Here is a 27364-nt window from a genome sequence, read left to right on the forward strand (position 1 = left end):
CATTTTTGGACACTACTACTACAGATTTTGCCCTAAAATCACGCAAATCGCTACACAGTATGTCTACACTCATGTCATCAACATGGATCTGTCCCATATAGCGCCACCATCAGGCCGATTTTTTCAAACACATTTTTGGACACTGCTCCTACAAATTTTGCCCTAAAATCACACAAATCGGTACACACTTGCTCTACACTCATGTCATCAACATGGATCTGTCCCATTTAGCGCCACCTTCAGGACGATTTTTTAAAACACATTTTTGGACACTACTCCTACACATTTTGCCCTAAAATCACACAAATCACTACACACTTGTTCTAAACTCATGTCATCAACATGGATCTGTCCCATTTAGCGCCACCTTCAGGCCGATTTTTTCAAACACATTTTTGGACACTGAGCTCCTACACATTTTGGCCTAAAATCACGCTGCGACCTGACGGTCGCTTATTTTCCGATTAGGGAGTCTTACTGGTACATTATTTTTATGTACTAAATACATATGCACACAGACGTTGTAGAGGCTATATGCAGATAACTCTTATGGGCCGCTGCTGCACTCCCGTTTCGGTGGCAGCAATGATAGTGGCTATACAGTATTCATATTTGATTTGTTTTTCAAGGGGCCCCACCATGTTTTTCAAAATATATATCTTATATAAATATTGGTCCATAATACGGTTTTATACAGGTTTTAGCCTTAAAAAAACCACTCGGATATTTAAATGTCATGTTCTGTCTGTCTGTAATTCCAAGCCGTTTCAAATGCACTATCAAAATGCCCTTTGTTGGCAACGGGGCACTGTCTTTGGGCTAACATTGGAACGATACAGAGAAGATTAGCATAATGAAGGCACCATGCTAATCTTCTCTGTATCGTTCCAATTTTATCACCACTTTACCCAAAAAGTGTCCAAAAATGTGTTTGAAAAAATCGGCCAGATGGTGGCGCTATATGGGACAGATCCATGTTGATGACATGAGTGTAGACATAATGTGTAGCGATTTGCGTGATTTTTAGGGCAAAATCTGTAGGAGTAGTGTCCAAAAATGTGTTTTAAAAAATCGGCCTGAAGGTGGCGCTATATGGGACAGATCCATGTTGATGACATGAGTGTAGACATACTGGGTAGCGATTTGCGTGATTTTAGGGCAAAATCTGTAGGAGCAGTGTCCAAAAATGTGTTTGAAAAAATCGTCCTGAAGGTGGCGCTAAATGGGACAGATCCATGTTGATGACATGAGTGTAGAGCAAGTGTGTACCGATTTGTGTGATTTTAGGGCAAAATTTGTAGGAGCAGTGTCCAAAAATGTGTTTGAAAAAATCGGCCTGATGGTGGCGCTATATGGGACAGATCCATGTTGATGACATGAGTGTAGACATACTGTGTAGCGATTTGCGTGATTTTAGGGCAAAATCTGTAGGAGTAGTGTCCAAAAATGTGTTTTAAAAAATCGGCCTGAAGGTGGCGCTAAATGGGACAGATCCATGTTGATGAGATGTATGTAGACATACTGTGTACCGACTTGCGTGATTTTAGGGCAAAAATTGTAGGCGCAGTGTCCAAAATATGGGTTCTGCAGGAATCGGCCTCATAGTGGCGCTAAAAGAGGGCCATGTGATAATTGAGGTTGTGGTTTGGCAGGCAAGGAGTGTGTGCAAAATTTGGCATGGATCGGTGCAACGTTTGCGGAGATATGAGCAGGGCAAAAGTGTGACGTGTGACAGACTGACGGACTGACTGACAGACTGACAGACTGACAGACTGACAGACGGACACCTGGTCGAGGTTTTGATAGTAACTGCGACCTGACGGTCGCAATTAGTCCATTCACCATTGACTGATTGTGTAAGACAAGATATGGTATGGATATATTCATGTATAGCTGAACTTATAGATAAGAAAGTCCAGATAACTTACTTTTAGCAAACATGGCAACCATGCCAATGGGAGGAGGCAAAAGGTGTGATTGGCTGAGGAATTGGGTTCCTCAGCCAATGATGACGTTTGTCTACGCCCACAGTCAGAAGAGTCTCAAAAAGATTTGTATCCGTGATTTGTGTTTTGTGTTTGTGTTTTGTATTTGTGATTTGTATCTGTGATTTGTATCTGTGTTTTGTATCTGTGTTTTGTATCTGTGTTTTGTGTTTGTATTTTGTGGATTTGAATCACAGATAAAAATCAGAGATGCAAATAACAAATAATAATACAAATCACAGATACAAATCACAGATACAAATCATAAATACAAAACACAAATACAAAACACAGATACAAAACACAGATACAAAACACAGATACAAATCACAGATACAAATCACAGATACAAATCACAGATACAAATCACAGATACAAATCACAGATACAAATCAAAAATACAAAACACAAACACAAAACACAGATACAAATCACAGATACAAAACACACAAGAATCTGACCTTGTGAGTTTCAAATCTGGGCATGTGAGTTCAAAATGTGGGCACACAAATTACAAAACTGGAGACACACATTCATGATTATTGAGACTGATCTGGCTCCATACATTTTGGTTAGAACTGAAAATGACTTTGTACTTCAAGTTTAAAATGATACTAAATATTTTTTCAAGTGTCCAAATAGCCTAAATTCCAAATATTATCAAATGATCTCGCGGCACCCCTGGACTGCCGCCACGGCACCCCAGGGTGCCCCGTCACCCACTTTGAAAACCCCTGCCCTAGACCATTGGAGGGACTCCCGGCAGTCTTTTCCGGGTGCTTGAAACGCCACTGAGCAACTAGCATGGAAATGAATAGCTGGGGGCGGGACAGTCAGTCCTCTAGTTTATATATTACTCTATGAGCACAGCACAGTCGCCTCGGAAAATTACAGGAAGTATTAGAATAGATTTTTTTCACGAAACTGTGGCACTCAAAGTGTTGAGGAAAAAAAGTTATTGAGAGCAACGTTTAGTTGTAAATGACAAGCTTTGATTGATATGAGCCAGTCAGGTGCTCTGAGTCTTTGATTGGACAGAGGTCTGTTTATTATCCAGAAATAACACGCCGCTGAATTCAACGATTGACCAATCAGAATCAAGTATTCAACTAAGCTGTGATTAATGTGAAATAATGTCTATAAATAAACACAAACCTCTCTCTGTCCACCAAGTCCAGAATAACCTTGGAGCCTGAAGAAAATACAAAATAATAATAAGCTAAATATTAGTGAATAGAAAAAGGCATGTCCCCAGTACAAGGATAGTGAGTATGTTTTATTCCTTCATACACACATTGTGTTAAAGATTGTATGATGAAATAGCTCTATATTGTGACAGTAATCATTGCTATAGAGTGTTTGTTCAGTAACAGTGTTAAATAGCTCTATATTGTGACAGTAATCATTGCTATAGAGTGTTTGTTCAGTAACAGTGTTAAATAGCTCTATATTGTGACAGTAATCATTGCTATAGAGTGTTTGTTCAGTAACAGTGTTAAATAGCTATATTTTGTGATAATAGAGCTAGATAATAGAGTCTGGGACGCATGGAGCGTCGTCCAGGGTGTTTTAGGGAAGGGAGAAGAGTCTGGGACATCCAGGGTGTTTTAGAAGGAGAACTCACTCTGTTGTAGGATGAATCGGACCATCTGGACGTGTCCGTTCTGAGCGGCCAGATGCAGAGCTGTGCGTCCCGCCGAGTCTCTGACCAACACACTGACCCCCTGACACACACACTCTGACAGCTGCACACACACACACAAACACACACACACACACACACACACACACACACACACACACACGCACACACACACGCACGTGCAGGCAAATGTGGAATTTGATCATTTCAGAAACAAGGTCACAAAATGACAGGAACAACTTACAGACTTGGGCTGTCAAATAAAACAATAATTATAAGTCCATGTGAATACTGAACTGAACTCAAGGTTTAACACATACAGAGGCCACGGTACGAGGCTGTCTGTATCTCCGCGTATCTCAAGAACCGTTCGTCCCACCGGCTTCAGATTCGGCACGCGCGTTCCCCGCTGCGGCGCGGAGTGCAGTGCCGGGCCTCGACCCGACCCGACGCGCTGTTTTCCCGAAGCGGCGCGAAATGTTCGGAATCTCCTTATGCGGGGCTGATTGTTGACATCAGGCTGTTCCGGAGGAAATCGGCGCAAGCGCTGACTCATTGTGACATCACTTCATGAAAGGCTCTGACATCACGTACGCCACATGAGTCAACAACAAATCTCTGTTAGTGTGTATGTATGTATGTAATCCGCGTATCTCGAGAACCGTTCGTCCCACCGGCACGCGCATTCTCCATATATGGGCATAAAATGAATGCCCGTATGCGGAGCTGATGTCTGACATCAGAGTTTTCCGCAACCGGTACTGTGTGTGCAGAGATCTCCATATATGGGCATAAGTGGACAAAGGCAAACAGATGGTCAAAACGGGTCCTATGACAACAGGTATATTGGGGTTTGCATTAAAGGGTGGGGCATTCATGGGGTTTGCATTAAAGGGTGGGGCATTCATTTCCTATTTCAAATTCGGCACGCGCGTTCCCCACCGCAGCAGGTAGTGCAGTCCTCGGCCTCGAGCCGACCCGATACACGATTTTCTGGAACCAGCACGAAAGGTTCGGATTCTGATGTCTGACATCAGGATTTTCCGGAACTGGCACTGTGTCTGCATAGATCTGCATATATGGGCATAAAATGGATGCAGACAGACAGATACAGATATCTCCATATATGGACATAAATGGACACAGGCAAACAGATGGTCAAAGATCTCCATATATGGGCATAAAGTGGACACAGACAGACAGATACAGATATCTCCATATATGGGCATAAATGGACACAGGCAAACAGATGGTCAAAACGGGTCCTGTGACAACATGTATAATGGGGTTTGCATTAAAGGGGGAACCGGCACTGTGTCTGCAACACAGTCAGAGGCACAGACAGATACTCCATATATGGGCATAAATGGACACAGGCAAACAGATGGTCAAAACGGGTCCTATGACAACAGGTATAATGGGGTTTGCATTAAAGGGGGAACCGGCACTGTGTCTGCAACACAGTCGGAGGCACATACAGATACAGAGATCTCCATAATGGGCATAAAGGGACACAGACAAACAGATGGAGGAGGAGACAAACATAAGACAAACAACAAAGAGTGTGACTGGGAGGACATCGATGATGCAGATTTAAATTACTTTACAGCTTTTGCTGAAGAGAACAAGGATCAGTAGTCGAGATCTGGGTTGGCTGAGGTGCAGACGGAGGAGACAAACATAAGACAAGCTAAATCAACAGCACAAGACTGAAAAAAAAACAAGTTCTCCAAAAAAACTCAAGCTGAATTCACTCTCCCGCTCCAAAAAAGAAAAAGAAAATAAAAGAGACAAAGACAAACATAAGACAAGCAACAAAGCGTGGGACTGGGAGGATGACTTGAATGATGCAGATTTAAGCAGGCTGCATATTCTGCTTAAAGAGGAAACAAACAAAAAGCGACAGAGATCTCATATATGGGCATAAAATGGACGCAGATAGACAGATAACTCCATATACTGTATGGGCATATATGGGCATAAAATGGACCCAGAACTATATCTGCAGTGATCTCCATATATGGACATAAAATGGACGCCGACAGACAGACAGATACAGATATCTCCCTATATGGGCATAAATGGACAGAGGCAAACAGATGGTTAAAACGGGTCCTATGACAACAGTATAATGGGGTTTGCATTAAAGGGCGGGGCATTCATTCCCTATTTACATTGTTCCCGAGTTGGCCAGGTCGCCGACTAGACGCTGGGCCACCCGCTTCTAGTAATATAAAATACAAATAAAATCAGTATAACTTAACTTAACTTTAACGTACCTTAACATACCGTAACTGAACTAAAATTAAATTAACTTAAACTTAACTTTTGCCCCCAAAATGTTTGGATACTATCATATTTTCACTTGGTACTTTAAGTACATTTGGATACCAATACTTTTGTACTTTTACTCAAGTACATTTTTAATTCTGGACTTTTACTTGTAACAGAGTGATTCTACATTGCAGAATTGATACTTTTACTTAATTATAAAATGTAGGTACTTTTTCCACCACTGTGTAAACGTTTGTGTTCTCATGCCAATAAAGCTTCTTTGAATTGAAGATTGAATTGAAGATTGCTCCCCATGTGGCGGAGTCAGGTCATTGCAGGTTAGAAATGTATTTAAAACTTGAATATCTCAAAAGTCCTATTTCAGCATGGCATCATTCTATAAGCCATATCTTCAAAACTGTTGGGTCAATCTCCACAACCAATATATCATTTTGTAGCTATGATCCCCAGCTTTCAGATGAAATGAAAAAATGAAAATGAAAAAAAAAAAAATCAATGACTAGCCGCCAGTTGCGCTGGGACACATATTTCTACCAATTAATTTGACATTATTGAAAAAATAAAAACATACACAGCCTACATAAGATTACAATGAATCAAGACGTGTGTGTGTGTGTGTGTGTGTGTGTGCGTGCGTGCGTGCGTGCGTGCGTGCGCGCGCGTGTGCGTGCGTGTGTGTGTTTTGCCCTTACTGTAGACATGTCCCCGCGATGGGCCGCCGTCAGTAATGCTGTGAATCAGACACACATTTTTTCCATCATGTTGTGGTTTTATTGGTAAGTGGAGACAATGGAAACTAAATAAAAACTATGATTTGACTAAAAACGGTCTAAATACACAACAAATAAAAACTAGGCTAAAATGTTAGGCAGGGACCCCCTGGGAGTTCCAGGGGGTCCCCAGCTAAACGCGTCTGTAACTCAGAGAGTGTACAAATGGAACCCTTAACGGGTCCATTTGGTTCCATTTGTACACAGAGTTAAACTAACATTGATTTTACAATATAAATTGGGGTCTCAGAGATAGAAATACTATTAACTCTTTTACTGCTTCGAACGTTAACGCTCGTCAAAATTCTGACCGTGAAGCGCATAATAATGTAGAAAATCTATTCTATTGAATTTGTGTGTGTTTGTGCATGTGTGCGCGTGTGTGTGTGTGTGTGTGTGTGTGTGTGTGTGTGTGTGTGTGTGTGTGTGTGTGTGTGTGTGTGTGTATGTTACCTTGTTCTTCAGGAGTCAGAGGAGAACTGTGGAGTAAAATGACAAGGAGTTAGACCTGCTTGATGCACTGTGTGTATGTAGTACGTGTGCGTGCGTATGTGCGTGCGTGCGCGCGCGAACACCTTAGGGAGGAGTTCATTCTCGAGGTCGGCTGTACTTTTGACTACAGCTTGGAAGAAGCCTTTCTAATCAAAGTGCTGAAATATCAACAGCTAGAGCAGACCATCTCACAGCAGATGTAAACTTTTAGTTTTTAACTTTGGCAGCCTAGGGCAGTGGTTCACAAAGTGGATTCCAGGGACTCTGTGGGTTCCTTTAGGGGGGTCTAAAGGGACCCATACTAGTCTGTAACTCTGACAGTGTACAAATGGAACCAAATGAACCCGTTAGGGAAAGGGCACGTGCGCACGTTGGTTGTGAGGTGTTTACAAACGGCAGGCCTCTCCAAAAAGAGTTACAAAGTTCTGCCCTTCATGCACTTTGCAACTGTCTGTTTACCTGATTATCTGACTGCACTGATATTGATAATGTCCTTCGTACAAGGCATAATAAGCCTTGCAGGCACATAGCCATCAAAGGGGGCTTGAGCCCCTGCCCTTTTATCCATCTGTAAAAAGTGCCCTCTCCAGACCATGAATGCAGTTTTTACTATGGTGAAAGAAATGTAAATGCCCCCTCTTTCCATGCCACACCTGAAGGCAGCATTCAAGAGAATTGCCTTGTTCAAACTCTCCTGAACTTGAATGCAGCATCTTATGTTGAAAGAATTACCCTCTCTGTGTAGAAATCCATGCCGCTACGCCACATCTCCAGTATTCATGTGATTATGCTTAGTTCAGTGTGGTATCAAGTATAGAAAATAGCCGACCTCCAAGCTCACAACGCATCGCAGCGCGACACGTTGTGAGCTTGGAGGTCGGCTATTTTCAAAATGTTCTGCCCTTTTAGAAATTTCAGCCCCTGCCTCTCTAACATTCTCTGCAAGTGTGTGTGCGTGCGTGCGTGCGTGTTTGCGCGTGTGTGTGTGTGTGTGTGTATGTGCGTGTGCGTGTGCGCGCGTGTGTGCGTCCGTGCGTTACCTGGTGCAGGGTTCCACCACCAGGTCTGGCATCATGCCAGCGGTCATGTGACCGTGGGTCATGTGACCCTGTGCCGGGCTCTCCGCTGCCCCCTGGTGGTCCAGGATGAAAAGCTCCTCCTGACAGATCTCCAAGACCAGGTGGAGATGTTCCTACACACACACACACACACACACACACACACACACACACACACACACACACACACACACACACACACACACACACACACACACACACACACACACACACACACACACACACACGTACATAAGAAGTGGAGAAGACATCCTGTGGAAAATACATCCTTTAAAACAGCGCTATTCAATGTGCGACCCGTGGGCCCCTGCCTACTTTCAGTGTGGCGACTGTGGACGAGTCATATTTTAATAGAAACGTGTTCTTGTTTTAAACAAGATCTTTTTGACTTTTTTGCCATGTTGTTTGTTCCAAAAGAAGAAACTTCATAATTTCATTATTAATCGTTCCATGACAATGTTTTTGTTCAATGAGGTTTGGTCTTATAGATGGAAATGTGTCTGTTTCCGAGTGTTTCCTTACTTTTTTAGTCTTGTTACAAAATCATTGTCTAATTGTCCAAAATAGGACCGTAATCTTTAGCTTGCGGCCCTTGGACTTTTGGTATTTGTGGCACCTGAGCCATCATAAAGTTGTGTATCCCTGCTTTGAACGTACACAAATACACCATCCAAATTCAAGACAGTCAGTCAGTGTATCAGTGAGTCAGTGGGTTAGTCAGTCAGTCAGTCAGTCAGTCAGTGTAATGTAAGTGCTATGGACCAAGAAGCTAGGGATCAGTTTATCAACAGACTTATTGATCAGTAGTATCAATAAACATATTGATCAGGTATTGATCAGGTATAAATAAACCTATAGATCAGGTATTAATAAACATATTGATCAGTAGTATCAACCAGTAAGACGCCTATAGGCCTGGGGCCAATTCTGATATCTTCACAAATTGGTACCACCCAAGGTGACCGTACATTTTTTACATTTTTGACTTCCTACATGTCTCTAGTTTACATTTTGGTATGATAACCCTTTCTGCGACCCAGCTTAATTGATGTTATCACCCGCTAGAGTCGGTCTCCCATCGACTTTCTATACAGGAGGAAAATACCCAGAAAAACATTTTTTTTCTGGGTATTTAAGGAGGATCTGAGGGGTCTAACTAGGGGTTTGTCATGATGCTGAATCCATTGCAGGCATTTGTTTTGCACAAAAAACATTCCGTGGGCTAGAAATGGCCTCAGAAAACAATACACGAATGAGTGAGTATTCATGTTAGTCGGAGGCCTTAGGGTTTTTTTTCTCGTGCTAATCAGTCTAAAAGTGCAAAATTTTGCACAGATGTAGCTCAGGGCATGCACTAATGATTTAGCTAGGGCGCCCGAGTCGGCGACCTTCGGGGTCACCACAGCACCCACAAAACTCTGAAAAGTGATGACTCATCACTTTTCATCACTAAAGTCGATGGGAGCCCAACTTGATTTGGCCGCTGTGGCGACCCCGAATGTCGCAGACTCGGGCGCCCTAGCTAAATCATTAGAGCATGCCCTGAGCTACATCTGTGCAAAATTTTGCACTTTTAGACTGATTAGCACGAGAAAAAAAACCCTAAGGCCTCCGACTAACATGAATACTCACCCATACGTGTATTGTTTTCTGAGGCCATTTCTAGCCCACGGAATGTTTTTTGTGCAAAACAAATGCCTGCAATGGATTCAGCATCATGACAAACCCCTAGTTAGACCCCTCAGATCCTCCTTAAATACCCAGAAAAAAAATGTTTTTCTGGGTATTTTCCTCCTGTATAGAAAGTCGATGGGAGACCGACTCTAGCGGGTGATAACATCAATTAAGCTGGGTCGCAGAAAGGGTTATCATACCAAAATGTAAACTAGAGACATGTAGGAAGTCAAAAATGTAAAAAATGTACGGTCACCTTGGGTGGTACCAATTTGTGAAGATATCAGAATTGGCCCCAGGCCTACTAAGGGTGAAAGGGCGAGGTCATGCCACAGTGATGTCAGAGTGAGAGTCAATCAACAAAAAAGGCAAACGTTACCCTTACAGACACGCAGACAGACAGACAGACAGACAGACAGACAGACAGACAGACAGACAGATACGGTCAACATGTGAAAGTTCTGAAAGTAAACTGTGACCTACGGTCGCAACAAACATATTGATCAGGTATTGATCAGGTATAAATAAACCTATAGACCAGGTATAAATAAACATATTGATCAGGTATTGATCATCCTCCTACCTGAGCCTTGTCTATGCGGTAGAATCGGTCTGCTGAGGTGGCTGTCAATACAAACACACACAATGTGATTGGTTAACCTCCGTGTCAATCAAAGCCTGAGAGGTGGAACCTAAATAATGGATGATAAAATAATGTCAACATGATAGGCTCTTATAAATAATGGATTAAATCATTAAATATCATTAAACTCACAGTCCAGGAAACTCCATTGAGGAGACAGTCTAGTGTGACCTCTGACCTCATCCTGAAAGAACACACACATTTCAACGTCTTTATTAATAAAAATGTATACAAATATAAATATTAAACGTTTATAACATACATTATGTCTCAGTGCTGGAATCCAAACCAGTCCAGACTGTACAGAATCAACACATGCATATGACTTTATTCACAGTCAACACTGGTCAGAGACTTCAGTCTGTCATATTACCATCACCAGATAAATAATTATGGGTACAGAAAGCACCTTCTTCTACAAATAGATGGATTGCCAATAATAGAAGAGGTTGAGCAGTATTAAAGGACAACTTTGTTTTTTTACAACAAGGGTTCATATTTTAGATTGTAATTAGAGAAAAGAAAAAGTGAATGTTAAAATGTTTTCATTTGCTTCGTTCTATTGTTTTATCGCGTTTACCGTGCTAAAATGCGGGGCATGCGTACGCATGGGGGCATGCGTACAAGTGGCTAAATATGTATTTTTAGACACAATAAGCCAGCAGTTTCTTTATTGCTATTTACAGTAACACTTCTAGCCCCCATAAGTCACATCCAACCATGAAAGGTTGCGTTGTGTCTTGGGAATTATTTTTATTCTGTGTAAAATGACATACAGTATTTAGCCACTTGTACGCATGCCCCCAAACACTGAAATAAGAATCTCTAAAACAATCGAAAGGGTTAGGGTAACCCTAACCCTAACCCAAGTAGGGTTGGGGACGGTAACCGCCGTACCGCGGTATACCGAGGTCTACCGCGGTGTCAGTGTGCTTACCGCGGTAAAAAAAGACAAAAAATATATATATTTTTTATTGGAAAACAAGCGAGTTTTAAAACAGGGGAGAAGCGAGGACCGCATGCGCTCCATGCCGCTCTGCTCTGGGGCGTGTACCACAGGTTTGGAAGCCACATACGTCACTAAGAGACAGACCTGCAAAGCCTGGGCAGGCAAGCCTCGTAGAGGAGTACAGAGCAGCGTAAACTTTCTCTGTAATCCACACGACACAAGGATGTTAATACATACCTTGTGTTGTGGCATATCTTTTTTTATTCATACGGATTACTGGCGGAGCGCGGGCCGCGTGGACTAAAACCGAAAATGAAACAATTTTACTTTTTCCACCGCGTCGCGCGTTGTGCCCCGTCCGGCGGTGCGTCGGTGATTTTATAACCTTTTCTGTCAAGTCTTGTAACTAAAACCTGTATATAGCAGCACTCAATCACTGCGATTTGAGAGTTGAGACGTGACGTGAGTTTACAGAATCACTGTACACGATCTGACTACCCGTCCTCTTCTGGTTTGTTTACACACAGCTGTTTGTGTCTGAAAAGCCCAAGTAGCTAGCCTACGTTACTATGGTAACCCGACAGTGCAGATCTAAAAGCTCAGAACGCGTCGCGGATGCGATGTGTTGTGAGCTTGTAGATCTGCTCCTTTCAAAGCCAGGCCCGCTGTGCTGTACGGAGAAGTATAACTCGGGCAGTCAGGCTGTGGAGAGGCGACTTTTGGGAAGATGATTGCAATATTTTGGCTTATCGCCGAACCTTAATTAATAGATACGGTGGTGCGGTAATTACCGGAGTACCGGCGGTAAATGGGAAGACGGTAATCGCGGTAACAAAATGTCGATACCGCCCCAGGCCTAAACCCAAGTAAATGAAATAATTTTAACACTCATCTTTTATATTCTTTAATTACAATCTAAAATATGAACCCTTGTTGTAAAAAACTAAAGTTGTCCTTTAATCAAGCTGCTTTGTCTTATATTCCAACCTCATAATCCTCAGACCCCTAAGCAGAGAAGAGACAGTACCTGGTAATGCACTCTGGTACCAGCAGAGGGCGCCTGGTGCAGATCCTACAGCAGAGAGAGAGCAGCTTTTAGCACAACTTCACCTTAACACATTTTACTAACAAGGTGCTCTAAACAGTTTTCTGAACATATGATGTTTCTATGATCAATTATATGCATTTGACCCCCATCTAAAAAAAGTATGTTGTTCCAGGGACCCACTGGAAGCAATGATTTGAGTAAAATGTTTGCTTGAATATGTATATTAAATGAGTAATTCGCGCTCCATAAAATACTTATTTTCTATCACTAGTGTTAGGATACTAAGCTCTATCAGATACTAACCTCCTGCAGTCTGTCAATGTAGAGTCTACACGTCTCCAAGTCACAGTCTGACCTCACCACTACGATGCCTACTGGGAAGGCTGTGCACGCACACACACACACACACACACAGACAGACATGTGCACGAACACACAGACACACACACAGACATGTGCACGCACACGCGCACGCGCACACACACACACACACACACACACACACACACACACGCGCACACGCACGCACGCAGGCACAAACACACACACACACACACACACACACACACACACACACACACACACACACACACACACACACACACACACACACACACACACAGGGATGTAATGGTGATTTTTTTGGGGGGGGCACATTTTTCTTTACCTCATGTAGAGCATAAATAGTAACAGAACGTTCATGATATTTAGGTTCTCAGACTGGGACAAAGTGCAGTGTGTGGGCAGGGGGAAATCATGGAATGGTTTTAACTAAGATAATGTAATTCCAGTCTTAGAATCTGACTTTTTATTTCACAACACATTCCCCCACTTCCATTGGGATTCATGGGGTGAATGAATGAGTGTGGCAACAACAGAGTATTTGGTTTGGAACAGAGCCATCGTGTCTCTTTCTGTCATGCATGGTGACATTGTCCTGCATCAGATCGTGTGTCCCCAAATCAGGTTCTCCCTCTTCAGTGGTCTTTGTTTGGAATGCCTTGAATTCTAGGAGCTGGAACTAAAGGGCTTTGCACACAGGCACGATTTTCAACCATTGCGTTTTTTCCGTTTGCTGCATGATTAAAACGCATTGAATTTGGTGTGCAATGCTGTGCAGAATCCACACTGCGGATCCGAAAAGGAGTCATAAAAATCACACTCGTGTGAACTGAGCGGTGGTGTGTGTGTGTGTGTGTGTGTGTGTGTGTGTGTGTGTGTGTGTGTGTGTGTGTGTGTGTGTGTGTGTGTGTGTGTGTGTGTGTGTGTGTGCAACAGCGCCCCTCCCTTAACATGTGTGGTCAGAAAAGGTTACTGCAGGAGTGCAGGCTACGGACACGGAGACAGACAGACAGACAGACAAACAGACAGACCCACACACACGGCCACGTATAGGAGCGTTGTGACCACCGCTCAAAAAGAGTCAATGAGTTTTAACCGCATGCGACAAGACTCACAAATCGAACTGGGTTCGATCGGGAAAGAAACGCACAGCCGCAGCCACCTGCCGCATGGCAAATTTGGAGCCGGTGTGCATGAGGTCATAGAGAATCATTGTTTTCTGCAAAAAAATGCATCTATGTGCAAAGCCCTTAAATATTCCACTGAAAACACTAAAAGTATCTTTCTCTCTGTGACTCTATGTCTACTACAGAACCTAAGGCCTGTCCATATTTTCTCCAAACCTGAACTTTCGGCAGAAAGGTCCGGTTTGACTACAAAATGACGTCACTCACGACTTCTGAAAAGCTTGGTTTCAGAGATAGGATGGAAAGGCCTTTTCAGTTCTCTCTCTCTCTCTCTCTCTCTCTCTCTCTCTCTCTCTCATTGTGTCTCTATGTCTCTCTCTCTCTCATTGTGTCTCTATGTCTCTATATCTCTCTCTCTCTCCCTCATTATGTCTCTATGTCTTACTCTCTCATTGTGTGTCTCTCTCTCTCCTCTCATTGTGTCTCTATGTCTCTCTCCCCTCAGTACTTACATGAGTCTCGTAGCCTGTCCTTGTCATGTGACAGAGAGTCGTAGTCCTGCAGGCTGATCCTGTTCACTCTGAGACGCAACCTGTCTGGGAGCGCATGAGAGCTGCACGCACACACACACACACACACACACGCACACGCACACAAACACACACACACACACACACACACACACACACACACACACACACACACACACACACACACACACACACATACACACACACACACACACACACACACACACACACACACACACACACACAGAATATGAACATGATTCTGAATCCATTGCAAGCATTTGTATGAAAAACATTCCTCGGGCTAAAAACGGCCTCCACAAGACTGGTTCCTAGACACCTTTACAAACACATTGGCGAAGAAATGTATCGTTAAGGAATTTATTCCAGGATTGGACATTTTTTCTGAAGATGTTCCCTGACTAGTATGACTGAAGTTAACGTAAAATTGAAGTTAAAGTTAAATTAAAGTTATAAAAACACATTTACTGGAAAGTGTCAGTAGGACACTGCAGTTACAGTTAAATTAAAGTTACGGTCACAGTCAGAGGAAAAGAAACACAGACAGAGAAGCACTTTTAACAGGTTAGTAAGCTTCAGCATGATGCTATAGTCTCTCTCTCTCACACACACACACGCACACACACGCACACACACACACACACACACACACACACACACACACACACACACACACACACACACACACACACACACACACACACACACACACACACACACTGTAGATAACACAACATGTACACACAGACATCAGTGTTCATTTTGACCGAACATTCTGATTTAGTCTTAGTCCCTTTAGCCACCATTTATGCCAAAAACACGTTTTCAGATTTGAACGCACTCGGCCGCCATATGCGCGTTCATCAGTCTTATCATTGTTTTATATCAGACAGCCATCTGATCAGATGCCCGCAGGGACTCCATTACCCATGATCCTTGGGGAGATGCAGTCATGCGGGTATCTGTCTTCAAGGGCGTCACACCAAATTCTGGGCCCTGGGTACAAGGATTCACTGCGGGCCCCCCATGAATGTTAACTATTGAAAAATAGCAGATATACAAGCTCACAGCGCGGCACCGAGTGCCGCGCTGCGAGCTTGTAGATCTGCTATTTTTGAAAAATTGTGAAAATGTGTGCAAGAAACCCATGTTTCCATGTCAGTGATGCTCAAACCTTTTCATGTGAAGGACCCCCAAAATGATATGAATTTGGCCACGGACCCCCATATCAAAATATTTAGTTCCAGGGCCCCCCCTGGAAGCAAAATTTGAGTTACAAATGTTCGCTTAAAAAATACATATTCAAAGATTTGCACACATTTTCACGACTTTTCAAAAAATAGCAGATCTACCCTGACTAGTATGTGACTAGCTTGTATATCTGCTATTTTTCAATAGCTAAAGTTACTAGGGCCCCTCCACCTTGGGCCCTAGTAACTCAGTCCCACTTTCCCTCCCCTTGTGACGCCCCTGTCTGTCTTTACATTCAGACCATCTAGAGAATTCAGAAAAGTGGATTCATCCAGGATTTTGCTCCCAGACTATCGTACAGACGCGCTTCTTTTTTCAACGGACCATAACTAAAGAACGGATCGTCACGGTCGCAATTTTGGCGAGCAGCATTCAGCGGACAGACAGATATATTCAACGTCTCTTAGCACTTTGGAGGGATGCCTCAGTAGATGAGAGATGAATCAGATCTGTGCCACATCCAGACTGGAATCCCATTTGTTTCAAATAAGTCGAAATGCAGACAGGTCACGTGGAATCAGATTTTTACAAAATGTGACCTGAGCCACATCCAGAGTTGGTTTCAAATCCGATTCAGATGTAATTTTAAAGATGTGTCTCAGTGTGAACGCACTAATCTAATCTAAGGAGCGACGTCTCATATCAAACTGTCCTAAAGGTCACTTGCAGCACGACCCAAGCTTCACTGACATCATTACAGAGCGAGAGAATTGCAATGATTTACGATTTACGCAAGGGGTGTCATGCAAATAAAACGATAATTCAGCATAGGTTTTACACTACAGAAGAAATGGCGAGCAGCATTAGGTGGACAGACGGATATATTCAACGTCTCCTAGCTCTGTGGAGGGATGTCTCAGTACATGAGAAATGTACAGGAACCAGCAAGGCAATACATGAAGACATTTCTCACTGCAGAAAATGGGTTCACAGGTCCTATCTGTAATGTCAGAGGAAGATTTAGAATCTGAAGAACTTATAAAGAGAGAGAAAGCCATGACGCCTACGTGGTTACCACGGTAACCAAAGCAGATATGTCGACGCAGGGCGGCTTTGGGTTGACGTTGTTAAACTCAGTCTGAACTCACAGATCAGATCTGTGTCACTGCAGTGTGAAATACAACAATGTGTGAACACAGCAGCAACATGTGTGATAAAAGAAGGCCAGAAACACAACCACCCTAAGGACTACAAATACAACCACCCTAAGGACTACAAATACAGCCACCCTAAGGACTACAAATACAACCACCCTAAGGACTACAAATACAGCCACCCTAAGGGCTAAAAATACAACCACACAGCAGCAAGATGTGTGAACTGTTGTGATAAAAGGCCAGAAACACAACCACCCTAAGAACTACAAATACAACCACCCTAAGGACTACAAATACAACCACCCTAAGAACTACAAATACAACCACCCTAAGGACTACAAATACAACCACCCTAAGGACTACAAATACAACCACCCTAAGGACTACACATACAACCACCCTAAGGACTACAAATACAGCCACCCTAAGGACTACAAATACAACCACCCTAAGGACTACAAATACAGCCACCCTAAGGACTACAAATACAACCACCCTAAGGACTACAAATACAACCACCCTAAGGGCTACAAACCAAGGTGTTTCACCTCTCTGAACAGTCGGGCCAAAAGATCGCATTAGAGAAATTATTCAGACATAAATGGAGCCTGAGTCTTAGAGTCCACAAAATGAACACTGACATAATAGCAAACAACAACAAATGTGTACACACATACACGTGCACGCACATGCACGCGCGCGCGCGCAGTCGCGCACGCACACACACACACACACACACACACACACACACACACACACACCAGAGATGGGGACTCGAGTTAAAGACTCGTCACTCGAGTCGAATCGAGTGACACTTTTGGCGACTCGTCACTCGACTCGGACTCGCCCCTCAAAAACTCGTGACTTGACTCGACTCGTGCTCATAAGACTCGTTAAGTTCACGAGTCTTATGAGCGGTGCTTAAAATAAAGATTGTTCACGACGTGAACAATCTTTATTTTAAGCACTATAATGCATGACAAGCACGACAAATATTGCCTTTCCTTCTCCTTTCTTCTTTCTTTCTTCTGTTGCGCGGCTGCGCGCCGCTGTGCTGCTGAGTGTTGCGCACGGAGACAGCGGCGACCGCGTTGTTTTTCCCAACGTACTTAAGCGCAACGGTGGGGGCCAGGAGCGCTTCGCTGTGTTCACTTGGACCGCGCGCAGCTCAGGGCCGTTGGGAAAACCGCAGTCTGTCTCGCAAAGCGTGGCAGACACAGCCGTCTGCATGGACCTTTCATCCTAAGATTTAAATATTAAAACGGCGAAATAAAACATATATGTTTAGCTCATCATCAGCTATTTTACTTCAGCTAACCTGGCATTTGTTCAATAATTGTATAAAATGATAGGATTATCTGTGAGAACCTGCTTATCTAACGTCGGGTTTCTCTCCAGAGCGCAGCCTCCTCTCGTAATAATATTAATAATGTTCCACTACCACCAGCTGCAGCTATATAGGTCTAATAGCTGAGCTCATTAACCCCTCGTAAGTTAACTTATTGTTTAAAGCAGTAACGTGAGGTTACCATGCCCAGTAGCCCTACTGTTACACTGCTAGAGGATTATTAAATTGTTTTTTGTAGGCTATCTGTTGCGCTCGCACGTATAGGCTATAGTGCGTCTTTCCAATCTATATCTAGACGCCGACGCGCCATGACAAGGTGGATTAATAGCTTGCAACTCTGATTTTTTGGGAGCCTTATAGGCTAAACAATATAAGCCATAGTTGATTTTGAGAGGTTTATAGGCTGAACAATAAACCTACAGTAGCCTAGGCCTAGGCTGTTAGTTCAGTAGCAGCAGTAGGCAGGACAGCTGCTGCATGCAGCCTTTCAGAATAAGATTTAAATATTAAAACGGCGAAATAAAACACATATGTTTAGCTCATCATCAGCTATTCTACTTCAGTTAACGTGGCATTTGTTTAATAATTTGATAAGATAATAGGATTTTCCGTGAGACAGTGCTTTTCTAGCGTCGGGTTTTCACTTTTTTCTCCGGTGGGCTCTTCTCTTCATGATGTCAATTCCACCAGCTGCATCTACTAATTAACCCCACGTAATTATTGTTCAAAGCATTAACGTGAAGTTATGCCAAATATGCCCGTAATGTTACAGTTGTGCTGTCAGGATTCTTCACAGCACTGCAGTAACTTTAAAAAAGAAAAATAGCTTTTAAAAAAGCAGGAGGGGAGTGGAAATGAAAGGGAAAAAAAACTTTATGCTAAAGAAGTAAAAGAAAAGCTTTATTTTGGAATAAAGATTATGTTGAACCACGTTTATTTTATTTTTTTTATATCTTAACTAAAACTGCTATTGAAAATGATGCTGTATCAATGACTAAGTAATGTATCAATCCTGACATACTGTCTGTTTATATTAATACAGTAAAGGAGTGATCATGAATACAATCATGCACTTGCCAGTACAATTTAATTAATATAGTAGGCCTATATTAATTATACGCCGGCAACAAACGTTTACGACAGTGATGTAAAATGTATTCCCAGGTCCAATCCCCACTGAGAGTACACGTCGCTATGGTAACCAGTAGCGATACGTTTTACGGCAGTAACTGCAGTAAAGTGTTATGTTGCTTACTGTCCAGCTCTGGTGGCTTCTTCAAATAGAAAAATTGTGATTGCTTCGCAATTCCTATTAAAAACAACATTTGAGTACTTGTCTAGCTCAAGCTGTCTTAGGAAAATGTCAGTACAGATAGCTACAAAGGTCTACAAAAAGGATTTAAGTGTCAAGCAAGCAACTGAAGTGTGGCTGGTTTTGGGATTATTTTATTCATTGGATGATGATCGGACGGCCGGGGACCCTGCTACTATTGGACATAACTGCTTGCTTCCAAGGAACTTTCACCGAGGAAGGAGAGGCAGGAGGTCTACTTCAGAGCTGTTTTCTGGGGGAAATGGATCCATTATTATTAATCGTGGAACATTTAACAGCCTCCGTAGCGTGATTGTGAGTACATACATGCATGTGTCTTTCCTAATTTAGCCTGCCATGGCTTCTGGCTGCTGCTGTAGCTGTATCTGTGAGTACCGGGTGATCATGATGCGCCATCTAACTTTTTCAGCTGGAGGCTAGATCATTATAAAAAATAATAAAAAAAGATATATAGGCCTATGTATATAAAGACTCGTAACTCGACTCGGACTCGCCACTTAAAGACTTGAGACTCGACTCGACTCGTCCCCCACGTCCCCCAGAGACTCGACACTCGACTCGGACTCCTCCCCCAAAGACTCTTGACTCGACTCGACTCGTGATCACGAGACTCGTGGGCATCTCTGACACACACACACACGCACGCGTGCACGCACACGCACACACACAGAGGTACTTACAATGTGTCTGGGGGAGCAGAAAGGCGGCGCAAATCAGCTGCACACACCTTCTGAATACTACACACACACACACACACACACACACACACACACACACACACACACACACACACACACACACACACACACACACACACACAGTATACACACACATACGCACAGTATACATGTACACACACGGAGAGGAGAGGAGAGGAGAGGAGAGGAGAGGAGAGACAAACATAAAGCTCAGAGGTTAGTAAACACAGCATACAGTATTTACAGTACAGATCACAGAGACAGAAATAACTGCAGCAGATTACAGTGTATCTCTGTCACACACATAAAAGAGCTTAAGGCTGCAGGTCACAGAGGGAAAGGGAGGAAAACGACTACTAGGCCAGTATTCCGATGATAGACCCCTCCATTTAGTGGCCGCCTAGTCTCGCGTAGCCAGACAACTATTCCACAATCTCTGAATGCTATATTGAGTCTGGAACAGCAGCTCCCTAACGGCGATTAATGGAAACGGGCATTACCGTTCAAGAAAATATATTTTAAAATGTCATTTCTGCTAAGCAGCAAGCTAAACATGCTTATATGATTTTTATTTATATAATGATAAATGTGTGCGATGTGAGACTGAAACGGAAGTGACAAGGGGGCTTCACTTCCGCTTTATCTCGCACTCATCGTTTCTATTTCCCTTTACCAGACTGTATGCCGGGAGCATTTGGCCAAATCGTGGAGGCAACAGTCTGGCCACGCGAGACTAGTGGCCGCCCAGCCCAAAAGTCACTATAAAGAATGCCCTTGCATATGGCAGCATTTTCTTTTTCTGTGTCTCACTCATTAAGCAGAGGTACAGATGTGTTATGATGAGTGAGTACAGTGTGTGTGTGTGTGTGTGTGTGTGTGTGTGTGTGTGTGTGTGTGTGTGTGTGTGTGTGTGTGTGTGTGTGTGTGTGTGTGTGTTTGTGTATCTCACTCATTAAGCAGAGGTACAGATGTTCTCCTCTTGCTCTTCTGCACCATGTTAGCCTGGTTCCTCAGAGAGATCCTCAGGGTGGAGGGAGGAAGACGACACGGTTCTCCATCCACCTTTAATATGAAGACATTGTTAGATATGATTTATGATACATAAATGTATGATTCATGTATGAGGCTCATATGACCATAAAGCAGGGGTTCCCAAACTTTTTTGTCTCAGGGCACCCCATACATATTTTTTTTAATCCGAGGCACCCCTACATTATAATTTTCACTCCCAGCACCTTATATTTAAAGCATATCGTCGTTGTCGGGTGGAAACCTTGTATGTCCAAAACTTGTATGATGAAGCAGGGTTAGGGTTAGGGCAAAAGACATGAGGAGATATGAGGTTTCTGCCCGACAGTGATGATATTTTAGTGATTATGTTGCGAGGAAACCGTTGCGATAATAGCCATTTTGGTTAGAACAAGTGTCCAAATAAATTCCAAATATTATCAAATGATCTCGTGGCACCCCTGGACTGCCGTCACGGCACCTCAGGGTGCCCCGTCACCCACTTTGAAAACCCCTGCCATAAAGGTACATTCTGTGAACTACAGGTCATGGCGACTTTGGTTACCCTGACTACGAAATCATGTTTTGGTTATACTGTATGTCAATGTGGAAAGTTACCAACACCCTACGTGTCTCTGTCTTCTTGTTATGATATGGGAACCAATCAGTGAGTCCCACAATCTAACTGTCATAGACTAGGGCATTAACGACTTGTGATTTTTGCAAGTCGACTCGACTCAGTAAAAAGTTGAGTTGAAGTCGACTTTATCGTTGATGACGTCATCACATCACATACGTCCCCAGATGATTAACTTAATGTGCAACATTGTTTTCTCTCTCAACAGTAAACAAACCAACATAAAGTTTAAGTGTATAGAGGGTATCTTCACATTTCTAAAGTGACAATTTAAGGACTTTTTAATACCTCTAAAATTACAAATTAAACATTGTCCAAATTGTCAAATATATCCACAACTTTCCAATATCCCAACGTGCATTGCGCAGAAGTTGCACAGAGCTTCCGGCGTCGCAGCCGAGTGTGATCTACAAGCTCACAACGGTTGCATCTGCGACGCGACGTGAGCTTGTATGTCTGCTGTTAACCGGAAGTGTGGTGCAAAAAAATCTCCAGTAAATTCCCACAGAAAGAGGTGGATAGAGGCAGAAATATTGTGAAAATATAACATTTTTCTTTTTTTTTCAACTTCGACTCAACTTTCTCTGGTGGGAGTCGACTTGTGTAATGAAGTCGACTGAGTCGACTTGTCGACTTTTTCGTTAATGCCCTATCATATTCTGTATTCTTTATATACTGTATAGTATGTCTTACCACCAGGGGTGAGATGCCATGGGCTCGGCGAGCCCAGACAGACTTATTTTTTTCAAGCTGCACGTACGCACGCCCCACATGCACGCACACACGACACGCGCGTGCACGTACTTCTTCAAGTTGTGTGACGCCGCGGTCAGCACGAACACTTCAGTCCCCTACCTGGCTAGCTGCTTTGCATAACAATACTCGGGTAGGCAGTTCTCATCTACATCCTCATTTACACTTGTACACGGCCAGCAGCACGTTCGTCTTGCATTCTTTGCAGACATTTAGCTCCTTTCGGAACCAGTCCCTCCGCTATGCAGCTCCGAGATAAGCTTCCCCACTCTTGTGATCCACAATCGTTTGTGTCGCGGGGAAGCTCAGCCGTTCGCGAAAACGTCTTACCTTTTGTGAACATCTCATCTGTTTACTTCACAAGAGTGGAAGAAAAACGAAGCAGTGTGTTGTTTTGTCAGAGCTGCATGCATAGCGGAGGGAGAGTTCCGAAAGTGTCTATGATTGTAAAGTAAAGTCTATGTAATATGTAAAGTTATTTTATATTTTATATAAAAAAAATACATTAATTGAAACTAATTAACAATTTAACTAAATAATAAGAAATATAATTAGGCTACATTAAAAATGTTGTGATGAATACAGTATTTCAACTAGCACCGCGCGCAGGCATGCGTGCACACATGCACGTGCACGCGCAGTCGCGCACGCGTACGTGACGTGCATGTGACGCCATAAATTTAGAGGGGCACCACTTCTAAAATCCATATCACACCACTGCTTACCACCATCTTTAGAAGAGAGAATAAAAAGCTGCCACCAGGATGGTAGCTCACTGTTTGTCCTCCTTGTCTGCTCTCTTCAAAATACAACCATTTAAGATATAGTCCTTTTGCCTGTCTCTGAGTCTTATTTGGTTATGGATTTATCCATACATATTTAAGTTATTTGTTTAATCTATCAGACATGTTAATGACACGGTTCTCCGTCCACCTGGAATAACACAAGCACAGGAGGTAAAGACATGGTTCTCCATCCACCTCGGAGATGGAGAACCATGGAGATCCACCTAAGATTATGTATACATCAAGAAGCAAACATAAATGAGTGTGAACAAGTGAGTGATCAGTCATGTGTGCTGTGTATGGATGTGTATCGATGCATATGCCCTAAAGCAGGGGTTTTCAAAGTGGGTGACGGGGCACCCTGGGGTGCCGTGGCGGCAGTCCAGGGATGCCGCGAGATAATTTGATAATATCTGAAATTTATTTGGACATTTAAAAATATATTTAGTATCATTTTACTTGAAGTACAAAGTTATTTTCAGTCAGTTCGAACCAAAATGGCTATTATCTCAATGTTTTCCTCACAACATAATCACTAAAATATATAAGGTGCTGGGAGTGAAAATTATCAATATCGTCACTGCAGGCAAAAACCTTGTATCTCCAAGTTTCAAATGTGTATGTTTTTTTGGTAAAATAAAAGCCCTACTTCATCATACAAAAGTGTCACAAGTAGTGAAAGTGAGGCGTTGTGTGCTTGTAGATCGGCTATTTTCACTACTTTACATCGCTTTTAAAATAACACAAAAAGAGAAGGTTTTGGACGTACAAGGTTTCCACCCGACAACGACGATTTAATGTAGGGGTGCCTCGGATGAAAAATAATATTGATGGGGTGCCCTGAGACGAAAAGGTTTGGGAACCCCTGCCCTAGAGCCGATGGAGGCGTCTACCTTTCTATGTCTATGAGCCTGACGGCCTGCTCCACTCTGACACGCACTGACACGGAGGCTGCCGGTGTACAGTAGGTACACCAGTAAGACTCCCTAATCGGGAGATAAGCGACCGTTGGTCGCTTATCTCCACAAATATCACAACCTCCACCTCTCACGTCATACGGGTAGCCATAGTTACACCTGGAATGTTGAATCTCCATATATGGAGATAACCTACGCATCACACAAAGTCTGACCTCACCAGCCCATACTTGGGCATGGACGACTTATATCTCCATATACGGAGATGGCCATATATGGAGATACGATGACATCACAGAGTCCACAGCTGATGATGTGGCGTGATGTCATACAATACACAAACAAGCCCTATATAAAGGGGCAATTCTCACCAGGGAAGAGAGCATTGCCTGGAATGTTGAATCTCCATATATGGAGATAACCTACGCATCACACAAAGTCTGACCTCACCAGCCCATACTTGGGCATGGACGACTTATATCTCCATATACGGAGATGGCCATATATGGAGATACGATGACATCACAGAGTCCACAGCTGATGATGTGGCGTGATGTCATACAATAAACAAACAAGCCCTATATACTGATGCGATACGATGACATCACAGAGTCCACAGCTGATGATGTGGCGTGATGTCATACAATAAACAAACAAGCCCTATATACTGATGCGGAGATATGAGCAGGGCAAAGGTGTGACGTGTGACGTGTGACCGACCGACGGACGGCTGGTGGAGGTTTTCATAGTAAACTGCTCCCTGACGGTCGCAATGATCACACTTACCAAACGTTTACTTAGCAAATAGATTGTTGCAAAAAACAAATAGCCTAAATTAATTGTCATATAGCTCTGTGCTGAAATTGTCTGTATGGGTAACGTCTTTTTTTGTTGATTGACTCTCACTCTCTGACATCACGCTATGACATCACTGTGATGTCAGGGGAACCAAATCCCTTATATGCCCATATATGGAGGATTCACCGAGGGCCCAATGTTCTTCATAGGGGGAGGAGGGGGTTTAACCCATAGACATAATTTATAAAGGTAGACGCCTCCTCCAGTGTGGTGTGTTGGTCAAAGAGGACTGGCAAGCCTCCCTATAACTCTATGCAAGCCTCCGGAATTCTGAGGCGGGGCTCTTGGGAATTCTGAAGGGCGCTTCCTTGTGCGTCACAGAATGGGATGCTCGGTAGGCCAATCAGATGCAGGACTGGCGGGACTCCCTCTTTCCCATTGGAGGGGGCAGAGTGCCTTCCGTAGTTCCACAGTTATGCACTTACGCAAACAAGCTTGCAGGCTTGTAGATCTGCTATTTTTCAATAGCTAAAGTATAAAATAATCAAGGGCCCTCCACCTTGGGCCCTGGTAACTCACCCCCCCCCCCATCTGGATCAGGATTCTGCAGATGTATTCTAAATCAGTTTGTTCTCACTGTGTTGAGCTTGTAGATCGCCTATTTCTAGCCAAGAGGTTTGGTGTGCAGGGGGGGGGGGGGGGGGGGAGCAGACCAAGTACGTAAGTGAACGTCTCACCTGGACAGGAACGGTCTTGAAGGTGGTGAGGACTACTTCTCTGCACTGGTGCAGCCTCTCTCCATGACCGCCGACCTGCAGCGCTGCCTGGTGGGCAGGAAGGGAATTACACCAGGAATTAAACACTTTTTTTAAAGATGTATTTTTATTGAATATTGCATTTCATTGGATAGTCAGAAATGCAAATAGAATAGAATAGAATGCGGTAAGACATTAACACAACACCGAACTTTGATTCTGCCATTGCTTGTCAATGTGAACGTCAACCCTCGCCTCTCTCTCTCTGGGGGCGTTTTGTCAATGCTTCTCTCAGAGCAGCATTGGCTTATAGCAGAATTAGCCATAATAGCTTGCTACCCATGCAGCAAGCCAAATGATGTCATGATGACATTATGATAACGTTCTCTGGTGACTCCAGTGACGTTCAGAACTCGGCCAGATCACAGCCCATATGGGGATGATCTTGACGTCATTACCAGGACGTCATATGGACTATAGGATTATTCTTATTGTTTGTAATATTAGTTGAAATATGAGCATATAAGGTTATATTCTGGGACATATCTGACTAGTTACTGTATGATATTTATCTGGCCCCAATCGAGACGTCACTGATTGGTCCAGGTCCTGACTGTGCTTGCTTGCTAGCTTGTTTGCCAGTGGGCCTACTGGCAGCGCTGCTGAAGTAGGTTTTCTTCATTCTCCCGTAACTTTGGAACCGTTTGTCCAAATGACAAAACAAACTTCTCATGTGATCACAAAGACCATGTCCGTTTGCCTGATCGATTGGCAGGCCACTCTCTGTCGACCTGACGATCGCTAATCGCCATTTAACTCATTAAATGCCACGGCCCGAGTTTCCCCGAGTTGGCAGCCATTTTGCAAAAATGCATAAAATGTATTAGGCATGATCGCAATCGTGAAATTGCATGTTTAGCCCCATAACAAACAGATCTTTCAAAATGGCAGCCATGTTTGTTTGTTTTGTTTGAAGGCTTCTATCTCATGAATGCCTGAACGGATTTCCAAGTGGATTTTTTTGTTTGAAAGCTGTGAAAAAGTACTACACATATGGTGCATGATCTTGGCATCCTGGTACTTGGCGGCCATCTTGAAAAGGCAATGAATGAGTTAAGGTGTTTTACTTGTTCAGTACAGGTGTTTTTTTTTTCTTCCTTCTGACTAATTAAGTATTCAATCAACCAATCAGAACTCTCTCTTCTCTCACCAGTGAAGCCATGGTGAAGCCGATCACTTCGATGCATCCGTCGTCGTGGCGCTGGGGCTCGAAGTCTCTGTGATCCCCGGGGTTCCCCCAGGGCATGGTGCCCGCACAGTACCTACACACACACACACACACACACACACAAACACACACACACTGTTATAGAGGGTACCCAGAGGG

At 43.3% G+C, this 27364-nt stretch overlaps 1 protein-coding gene across 1 annotated transcript in view; it reads right to left on the reverse strand.

The window, feature by feature from the left end:
* Positions 1–27364, reverse strand: part of dgki (diacylglycerol kinase, iota) — a gene marked incomplete at both ends in the record, with an annotated part of 153944 nt that overhangs the window by 3626 nt on the left and 122954 nt on the right. Inside the window, 13 exons of the mRNA XM_080753901.1 lie at positions 3141–3177; positions 3610–3730; positions 6615–6652; positions 7146–7171; positions 8225–8376; positions 10521–10561; positions 10713–10764; positions 12557–12601; positions 12881–12960; positions 14559–14659; positions 21274–21386; positions 25960–26046; positions 27188–27299. Coding sequence (XP_080610027.1) covers positions 3141–3177; positions 3610–3730; positions 6615–6652; positions 7146–7171; positions 8225–8376; positions 10521–10561; positions 10713–10764; positions 12557–12601; positions 12881–12960; positions 14559–14659; positions 21274–21386; positions 25960–26046; positions 27188–27299 — 1005 coding nt within the window. The remainder of the gene's footprint in view (positions 1–3140; positions 3178–3609; positions 3731–6614; positions 6653–7145; positions 7172–8224; positions 8377–10520; positions 10562–10712; positions 10765–12556; positions 12602–12880; positions 12961–14558; positions 14660–21273; positions 21387–25959; positions 26047–27187; positions 27300–27364) is intronic.

The sequence above is a fragment of the Nannobrachium achirus genome, assembly GCF_963921795.1.
Source record: "Nannobrachium achirus genome assembly, chromosome: 23".
NCBI lineage: Eukaryota > Metazoa > Chordata > Actinopteri > Myctophiformes > Myctophidae > Nannobrachium > Nannobrachium achirus.